We start from the raw sequence: 10,668 nt of genomic DNA, 5'->3' as shown, positions 1-10,668 counted from the left end.
TCGATGATTTCTGTGTTGTTTACTAGGATTTCTCTGGCGATGGTTTGGTTATGGGAAGAGATTATATGTTCCTTAATGGAGCCCTGTTGTTTATGCATCGTTAAACGCCTAGAAAGAGATGTTGTTGTCTTGCCTATATACTGGGTTTTTTGGAGCTTACAGTCCCCAAGTGGGCATTTAAAGGCATAGACGACGTTAGTCTCTTTTAAAGCGTTCTGTTTTGTGTCTGGAGAGTTTCTCATGAGTAGGCTGGCCGTTTTTCTGGTTTTATAGTAAATCGTCAGTTGTATCCTCTGATTTTCGTCTGTAGGGATGACGTTTCTATTAACAATATCTTTCAGGACCCTTTCCTCTGTTTTATGAGCTGTGGAAAAGAAGTTCCTGTAAAATAGTCTAATAGGGGGTATAGGTGTTGTGTTAGTTGTCTCTTCGGAGGTTGCATGGCTTTTCACTTTCCTTCTTATGATGTCTTCGATGAAACCATTGGAGAAGCCGTTATTGACTAGGACCTGCCTTACCCTACAGAGTTCTTCGTCGACTTGCTTCCATTCTGAGCTGTGGCTGAGAGCACGGTCGACGTATGCGTTAACAACACTCCTCTTGTACCTGTCAGGGCAGTCGCTGTTGGCATTTAGGCACATTCCTATGTTTGTTTCCTTTGTGTAGACTGCAGTGTGGAAACCTCCGCCCTTTTCCATGACTGTTACATCTAGAAAAGGCAGCTTCCCATCCTTTTCCGTCTCGTAAGTGAAACGCAGCACGGAACTCTGCTCAAAATGCCTCCTTCAGCTCCTGCAGATGTCTGACATCAGGTACCTGTGTAAAAATGTCGTCAACATACCTGCAGTATATGGCCGGTTTCAAGTTCATGTCGACTAAGACTTTTTGCTCGATGGTACCCATGTAGAAGTTTGCAAACAGGACACCTAGGGGAGAACCCATGGCGACCCCATCTACTTGCTTATACATGTGCCCATCCGGGCTCAAGAAGGGTGCCTCTTTAGTACAAGCTTGGAGTAGTTTCCTCAGAATACTTTCTGGCATGTCAAGAGGAGTACAGGCTGGATCACGATACACTCTGTCGGCTATCATTCCGATTGTCTCGTCCACAGGTACGTTGGTAAACAGCGATTCTACGTCCAACGAGGCTCTTATCCCTGTGGCCCGTGCGCCCCGCAGTAAGTCCACAAATTCCTTTGGAGACTTCAGGCTGAAGGCGCAAGGAACATAAGGAGTCAGCAGGCCGTTGAGTCGCTTCGCCAGTCTGTACGTGGGTGTGGGTATCTGGCTAATGATTGGCCGAAGTGGGTTTCCAGGCTTGTGCGTCTTGACATTTCCATACGCATATCCAGGTTTATATTCCCCAATGATCTTTGGCAGGTGGAGTCCGGATTTCTTGGCGTTCACAGTTTCGATCAGTTTGTTGACCTTTGCTTTTAATTCGGCTGTAGTGTCCTTCGTTACCCTTTGGAACTTAGTTTGGTCAGAGAGTATGATGTTCATTTTCGCCAGATATTCGTCTTTTTAAGAATGACATATATTGGCGACTTGTCACCTCTCCTGACAACTATCTCCTTGTTCTCACGAAGGCTTTTAGCTGCCGCTTTAAGCTCGGGGGACAGTATGGTGCTTCTGTAGTTGCCTCGATTCTTTCCTCCTTCTGCAATAAGTTCTGCTTGTAAGGTATCTTTGGTAGTGACCTTCTTTTGTGTCTCGAGGTCGAATATGTCGTCCAACAGAATTTCCAACTCTACTTTCCGGGCCATTTCACTCGGTCTGGACATAACATGACAGTTTATGCCCAGATTTAGGAGAGTGACTTGGTCCTCAGTGAGGTTAATTCCTGCAAGGTTCAGGAAGCCATCTCTTGGTCGTGGAATTGCCATAGGTCCTCCATATAATGTTGTTAGTTTCTTGATAATCCTTGTTTCAGTGCTGAGGTGATGTTGGTCTGTGAGGATGTCGAGGTGTTGTTCAATGCGGGTACGGATACTATGGTCGATGTTGCTATTTCTCCACTCGTTTGTAGCATGAAGTAGTTGCGTTTTGTTGTCTTTGATTTCATTCTCTGCCTTGTATATCTGATCACGAATCAGATCCTGGCGATATTTTATCGTGAAGGCTTGATTCCTTGCTGCTGGGTCGTGCACTTTAACATTAGTATATTTTGGTAGCAGTCTTTCCTGTAGACATATATTATTAAATATGACCGAAAAAGTAAGATTAATAATTCTAACACGAATTTTCTCAATCTTTCGTACATTACGCTTCACTGTTGGAGGTAAATCAAAAATCACTTCTCCAAAATTCATTTTTATTTCTAGTCTGACGCGACACGGGCGCGTTTCGTAAAACTTATTACATTTTCAAAGACTTCACAAATACACAACTGATTAGAACTTGCGTTTCCCTGATTTTATATCTACATTTGAGTGAGGTGGGAAGGGTGATGTGGCATTACATTTGAGTGAGGTGGGAAGGGTGATGTGGCATTAACACAAGACAAAACACTAGGGGATATTAATAGGGTATTAAAAGTATCAACACAAGACAGAACACTAGGGGATATTAATAGGGTATTAAAAGTATCAACACAAGACAGAACAGAAACAATGGGTATTGAATAGAAGTGTTTGTAGAAAGCCTATTGGTCCATATTTCTTGATGCTTCTATATTGGAGCGGAGTCTTGAGGTGGGTAGAATATAGTTGTGCAATAATTGGCTGTTGATTGCTGGTGTTGACTTCTTGATGTGTAGTGCCTCGCAAACGTCAAGCCGCCTGCTATCGCTGTATCTATCGATGATTTCTGTGTTGTTTACTAGGATTTCTCTGGCGATGGTTTGGTTATGGGAAGAGATTATATGTTCCTTAATGGAGCCCTGTTGTTTATGCATCGTTAAACGCCTAGAAAGAGATGTTGTTGTCTTGCCTATATACTGGGTTTTTTGGAGCTTACAGTCCCCAAGTGGGCATTTGAAGGCATAGACGACGTTAGTCTCTTTTAAAGCGTTCTGTTTTGTGTCTGGAGAGTTTCTCATGAGTAGGCTGGCCGTTTTTCTGGTTTTATAGTAAATCGTCAGTTGTATCCTCTGATTTTTGTCTGTAGGGATGACGTTTCTATTAACAATATCTTTCAGGACCCTTTCCTCTGTTTTATGAGCTGTGGAAAAGAAGTTCCTGTAAAATAGTCTAATAGGGGTATAGGTGTTGTGTTAGTTGTCTCTTCGGAGGTCTCTAACCTCCGAAGAGACAACTAACACAACACCTATACCCCCTATTAGACTATTTTACAGGAACTTCTTTTCCACAGCTCATAAAACAGAGGAAAGGGTCCTGAAAGATATTGTTAATAGAAACGTCATCCCTACAGACAAAAATCAGAGGATACAACTGACGATTTACTATAAAATCAGAAAAACGGCCAGCCTACTCATGAGAAACTCTCCAGACACAAAACAGAACGCTTTAAAAGAGACTAACGTCGTCTATGCCTTCAAATGCCCACTTGGGGACTGTAAGCTCCAAAAAGCCCAGTATATAGGCAAGACAACAACATCTCTTTCTAGGCGTTTAACGATGCGTAAACAACAGGGCTCCATTAAGAAACATATAATCTCTTCCCATAACCAAACCATCGCCAGAGAAATCCTAGTAAACAACACAGAAATCATCGATAGATACAGCGATAGCAGGCGGCTTGACGTTTGCGAGGCACTACACATCAAGAAGTCAACACCAGCAATCAACAGCCAATTATTGCACAACTATATTCTACCCACCTCAAGACTCCGCTCCAATATAGAAGCATCAAGAAATATGGACCAATAGGCTTTCTACAAACACTTCTATTCAATACCCATTGTTTCTGTTCTGTCTTGTGTTGATACTTTTAATACCCTATTAATATCCCCTAGTGTTCTGTCTTGTGTTGATACTTTTAATACCCTATTAATATCCCTAGTGTTTTGTCTTGTGTTAATGCCACATCACCCTTCCCACCTCACTCAAATGTAATGCCACATCACCCTTCCCACCTCACTCAAATGTAGATACAAAATCAGGGAAACGCAAGTTCTAATCGGTTGTGTATTTGTGAAGTCTTTGAAAATGTAATAAGTTTTACGAAACGCGCCCGTGTCGCGTCAGACTAGAAATAAAAATGAATTTTGGAGAAGTGATTTTTGATTTACCTCCAACAGTGAAGCGTAATGTACGAAAGATTGAGAAAATTCGTGTTAGAATTATTAATCTTACTTTTCGGTCATATTTAATAATATATGTCTACAGGAAAGACTGCTACCAAAATATACTAATGTTAAAGTGCACGACCCAGCAGCAAGGAATCAAGCCTTCACGATAAAATATCGCCAGGATCTGATTCGTGATCAGATATACAAGGCAGAGAATGAAATCAAAGACAACAAAACGCAACTACTTCATGCTACAAACGAGTGGAGAAATAGCAACATCGACCATAGTATCCGTACCCGCATTGAACAACACCTCGACATCCTCACAGACCAACATCACCTCAGCACTGAAACAAGGATTATCAAGAAACTAACAACATTATATGGAGGACCTATGGCAATTCCACGACCAAGAGATGGCTTCCTGAACCTTGCAGGAATTAACCTCACTGAGGACCAAGTCACTCTCCTAAATCTGGGCATAAACTGTCATGTTATGTCCAGACCGAGTGAAATGGCCCGGAAAGTAGAGTTGGAAATTCTGTTGGACGACATATTCGACCTCGAGACACAAAAGAAGGTCACTACCAAAGATACCTTACAAGCAGAACTTATTGCAGAAGGAGGAAAGAATCGAGGCAACTACAGAAGCACCATACTGTCCCCCGAGCTTAAAGCGGCAGCTAAAAGCCTTCGTGAGAACAAGGAGATAGTTGTCAGGAGAGGTGACAAGTCGCCAATATATGTCATTCTTAAAAAAGACGAATATCTGGCGAAAATGAACATCATACTCTCTGACCAAACTAAGTTCCAAAGGGTAACGAAGGACACTACAGCCGAATTAAAAGCAAAGGTCAACAAACTGATCGAAACTGTGAACGCCAAGAAATCCGGACTCCACCTGCCAAAGATCATTGGGGAATATAAACCTGGATATGCGTATGGAAATGTCAAGACGCACAAGCCTGGAAACCCACTTCGGCCAATCATTAGCCAGATACCCACACCCACGTACAGACTGGCGAAGCGACTCAACGGCCTGCTGACTCCTTATGTTCCTTGCGCCTTCAGCCTGAAGTCTCCAAAGGAATTTGTGGACTTACTGCGGGGCGCACGGGCCACAGGGATAAGAGCCTCGTTGGACGTAGAATCGCTGTTTACCAACGTACCTGTGGACGAGACAATCGGAATGATAGCCGACAGAGTGTATCGTGATCCAGCCTGTACTCCTCTTGACATGCCAGAAAGTATTCTGAGGAAACTACTCCAAGCTTGTACTAAAGAGGCACCCTTCTTGAGCCCGGATGGGCACATGTATAAGCAAGTAGATGGGGTCGCCATGGGTTCTCCCCTAGGTGTCCTGTTTGCAAACTTCTACATGGGTACCATCGAGCAAAAAGTCTTAGTCGACATGAACTTGAAACCGGCCATATACTGCAGGTATGTTGACGACATTTTTACACAGGTACCTGATGTCAGACATCTGCAGGAGCTGAAGGAGGCATTTGAGCAGAGTTCCGTGCTGCGTTTCACTTACGAGACGGAAAAGGATGGGAAGCTGCCTTTTCTAGATGTAACAGTCATGGAAAAGGGCGGAGGTTTCCACACTGCAGTCTACACAAAGGAAACAAACATAGGAATGTGCCAAAATGCCAACAGCGACTGCCCTGACAGGTACAAGAGGAGTGTTGTTAACGCATACGTCGACCGTGCTCTCAGCCACAGCTCAGAATGGAAGCAAGTCGACGAAGAACTCTGTAGGGTAAGGCAGGTCCTAGTCAATAACGGCTTCTCCAATGGTTTCATCGAAGACATCATAAGAAGGAAAGTGAAAAGCCATGCAACCTCCGAAGAGACAACTAACACAACACCTATACCCCCTATTAGACTATTTTACAGGAACTTCTTTTCCACAGCTCATAAAACAGAGGAAAGGGTCCTGAAAGATATTGTTACTAGAAACGTCATCCCTACAGACAAAAATCAGAGGATACAACTGACGATTTACTATAAAACCAGAAAAACGGCCAGCCTACTCATGAGAAACTCTCCAGACACAAAACAGAACGCTTTAAAAGAGACTAACGTCGTCTATGCCTTCAAATGCCCACTTGGGGACTGTAAGCTCCAAAAAACCCAGTATATAGGCAAGACAACAACATCTCTTTCTAGGCGTTTAACGATGCATAAACAACAGGGCTCCATTAAGGAACATATAATCTCTTCCCATAACCAAACCATCGCCAGAGAAATCCTAGTAAACAACACAGAAATCATCGATAGATACAGCGATAGCAGGCGGCTTGACGTTTGCGAGGCACTACACATCAAGAAGTCAACACCAGCAATCAACAGCCAATTATTGCACAACTATATTCTACCCACCTCAAGACTCCGCTCCAATATAGAAGCATCAAGAAATATGGACCAATAGGCTTTCTACAAACACTTCTATTCAATACCCATTGTTTCTGTTCTGTCTTGTGTTGATACTTTTAATACCCTATTAATATCCCCTAGTGTTCTGTCTTGTGTTGATACTTTTAATACCCTATTAATATCCCCTAGTGTTTTGTCTTGTATTAATGCCACATCACCCTTCCCACCTCACTCAAATGTAATGCCACATCACCCTTCCCACCTCACTCAAATGTAGATATAAAATCAGGGAAACGCAAGTTCTAATCAGTTGTGTATTTGTGAAGTCTTTGAAAATGTAATAAGTTTTACGAAACGCGCCCGTGTCGCGTCAGACTAGAAATAAAAATGAATTTTGGAGAAGTGATTTTTGATTTACCTCCAACAGTGAAGCGTAATGTACGAAAGATTGAGAAAATTCGTGTTAGAATTATTAATCTTACTTTTTCGGTCATATTTAATAATATATGTCTACAGGAAAGACTGCTACCAAAATATACTAATATATATATATATATATATATATATATATATATATATATATATATATATATAATAAATAGAAAATTGAAACAGGAATTTCCATAAGTACTTTCGAATATTAATACATCTTCAGAAGTAGTGGTTTTACAGGTCGAGTACTGGACATAAATAGGCAAGAGTGAATGGTGGAGTGAGGTGAGGTACAGTAAGTGGACACAAATATGAACCGCACAAAAACTGCAGAGGGCCAATTGGCCCATCCGATGCAATGCCCATTTATAACCACACACAGGGATAATCATAGCATAAGATAATAAATATTTACAGTGAATTAGTGAGACAAATGTGTTCCAATGATCCTATTCAAATCGCCCTTTAATTGATCTATTAAAAATGGATCTAAATTATATACACCACTGCTAATGTTCAAATTACTTTCTTTTGTGATCTGTATCGAAGCAGATTCCATTATGATTCTGTTATAGGTCCTTATACAATTCGTTATTGAAGAAGCCATCTCCCAATCAATTTGCTGAGCATCTTCTGACAAATGAACGAACTGTGGGGAAACTCCAGGCAGCTAATCTCTTTTTTAAATTGACTTTAATAAGATAGTTATGTCTTATTTATTTTTCTTAGTAAGTAAGAATTAATGGAGTGAACTGTATATACTTGTAAACTGCCTGAAATTATCTTACACACTAATGGGAGGGACAATTGGTAGCCTAATCCACTTTGATATGGCTCCTTCTTAAACTACCAATTGTTTACCTTTTATAATTATAATATACCACATGTGGTCTAATCTACTAGTAATAATTATTAATTATGACTACTAATACTGTTACAAAATGGCTTGGCTGTGCCAGTAGTGTGGGCCTGGTAAGGCGTGTAGGTGTAGCCTCCAGATTGGGTGTGGTTCTGTGCCTCCTTGTGCCACGTAATGGCGGCTGGTGGGAAGAACAAAGCTTGGCAAACAAATAGTTAATGTGTATGAACCAACTGTCTGCATAGATTCTTGCTGCTCCTCTCACAATTTACCTGTATGGAATGCAAGGAATTAATCAAAGTTCCCTAAACATATCAATTACAGGTATGGCATGAAATAGATGGGTGTAATCTGGGGTACACGTACATTGTGTTTTGTTTTTGTCCTGTATTATGACCGACTTATTTATAAATGAAAAAAAGTGCACACTGTAATTTCAAATACAATACTTGATAAGCCGGATACTGTCGTTGTTGTGATGTTGATAGGCTGTGTTGCTGGTTGTTGACACGTAATTGGGGTGTCTAGTTATTTTACCAGTCCTAGAGCGAAGTACAGCGAATAGCTGCTGCTTTGTTATGATTGTGAAGCGGGAGCCTTGCTCTCAGTGGAGCCAAGGCCCTGTTCCTGGTTCCTCTCTCAAAGTAATTTTACATTGACATGGGAACCTAACTACAATTTGATGTAAATAATTATATTCAGTCTTGTTGATTACTTTTTTGTTAACTCTAGATACTAAACTAGTCTATTAACAATGTTTCATAATGTAAATATACGATGACATCCATGACGTCACGGAGTCTCCCATTTTCCATCCTGAATGGATTACAGACTAAGGGAGACTGTGTTATGTGTGTGTATGTGTGGTGTGTGTCGGATTCCCGACACGAACAAAGTAGTAGACAATTGGCCAGGTCTTACAGAGTATTTATGATGCGAAATTCTACATTTCATATCTTCAAATGTTTGCCCAACATAGAACTTATTACAGTCTTTACAAGGTAGTTTATAAATGACACAATTATCACTACGAGGGCTGTTTCTAACTAATAGCTTACCAACAGTATTTTCATAGCCAAACAATACATGTATATCAAAAAGTTTCAAGGCCTTGACAGTATTCTCAAATCCAGAGAAATATGGTAAACATAACACATTCTTTGGACGAATTTTTTCTCTGCATATATTATGTGTACGACGTGCTTTGCTTCGGCAAACTTCTAATAAATTCAGTGGGTAACAAAGCTTGAGACCAATCGAATCAATATTCTTAAACTCTTCATCTAAGAATTCTGGACTTACAACTCGAAGAGCTCTTAGATACATTGAAGAAAAAATAGATTTTTTTCACATTGTATCTATGCCCTGAAAAATAATGAACATAAGAAATTATTCGTAGGTTTTCTGTAGACACTAAACTTTAGTGAAAAGTCTTCCCTATGAATAAGTATATCTAGGAATGGCAAACATTTAACAATTTCAGTCTCCATAGTAAATTTTATAGAGGTGACATGATCATTAAGTTTGGCTACAAATTCGTCTGTGTTTACATCTGAAGGCCATATACACAAAATATCATCAACATATCTAAACCATGGAATGATTCCAGGGGTAATTTTTGAAACAAATTTCTTTTCGAAGAATTCCATGTACAAGTTTGAAAGCAATGGCGATAAAGGATTCCCCATTGCCATTCCAAAAGTCTGTAAATAATACTCATTATTAAAAGTAAATTTTACATTCTTTAATGCACAACTTAACAAGACTGACAATAATATCAGCAGAAACAGGTTAAACATGATTCATTAGTTCACGAGCAAGATAATCAAGAATATCATCAATCGGTACCTTAGTAAACAAGAAACCAACGTCAAAACTGATTAACTTACGTCAGGAGTGACAGGAACACTATTCAATTCGTTAACTAATTCAAGAGAATTGGTCAAATGAGAGGAGGAGATAGTTCATAACTTTACATTCCCATGAGGCCTATCATCAGTTCGGTGGGATCCATTTCTTACAAGCTTTCTAAATGGTTTACCAAAATCTTGTCCCCATTGCTATTCGGCCTTGACAAATTGTGTCAAGGGAAAGAATAAAACACTGCATAAACGGGAAAACAATATAACTATGCTAAGGGTGACAAAACATAACAATATATAAATGGTAAAAATATAACAGCCAGAAATATTCTTCAGCATGCAATAATATCAAAGAAAAATCCTTAGTAAACACAGACCATTGCTTAAAACACATGAATGAATAAATGGTGTAGCACAATTAGTCATACCAAGAAAATTAACTGAGTAATAAGCTAAATAAACAATATCCCCTGACTTACCTTGGATACATGGACGCAAAGCAGGCATCCTACCACATCAACTAAGCATCAACATGAACTCTTGTAAAACTCTACTAACAAAGTGTAGTACTAAGAACTAAATAATTAGTAATCTTGAGAGTATATAATACTGTTACATTATTCACTAGAATTTAATGGCAAACAATAATAGCAATTGATCAATGTTGAAAATATAAATGCTAGCTTGACTACAAGCCCACACTCTGGACACATCCAAATATGGTCATCCCCCCACACGGAAGAAACCACACTCCCTCCAACAGGAAATAACTTGCACAAGCCTAATAAAATATAATGCAACTTAGGCACACCACAGCATGCTACAATATACATCATACAATAGTCTATAATCATACATGTCAAGTGGATACACAACTGGATACTATACTAATTATAGAACAGAACAATAAAAGTATTATGACAATCATGATAATGTTAGAATCA

General features: G+C 39.9%; 1 protein-coding gene across 1 annotated transcript in view; it reads right to left on the bottom strand.

Moving 5' to 3' along the window:
• Positions 1-10,231, bottom strand: part of LOC138363370 (autotransporter adhesin BpaC-like) — a 13,701-nt gene extending 3,470 nt beyond the window's left edge. The window contains exon 1 of the mRNA XM_069322400.1: positions 10,204-10,231. Coding sequence (XP_069178501.1) covers positions 10,204-10,231 — 28 coding nt within the window. The remainder of the gene's footprint in view (positions 1-10,203) is intronic.
• Positions 10,232-10,668: the final 437 nt, after the last annotated feature.

Source organism: Procambarus clarkii, chromosome 10 (assembly GCF_040958095.1).
Source record: "Procambarus clarkii isolate CNS0578487 chromosome 10, FALCON_Pclarkii_2.0, whole genome shotgun sequence".
NCBI classification, from domain to species: domain Eukaryota; kingdom Metazoa; phylum Arthropoda; class Malacostraca; order Decapoda; family Cambaridae; genus Procambarus; species Procambarus clarkii.
The sequence above is the reverse complement of the archived record's forward strand: the minus strand, read 5'-3'. Positions and strand labels throughout refer to the sequence as shown.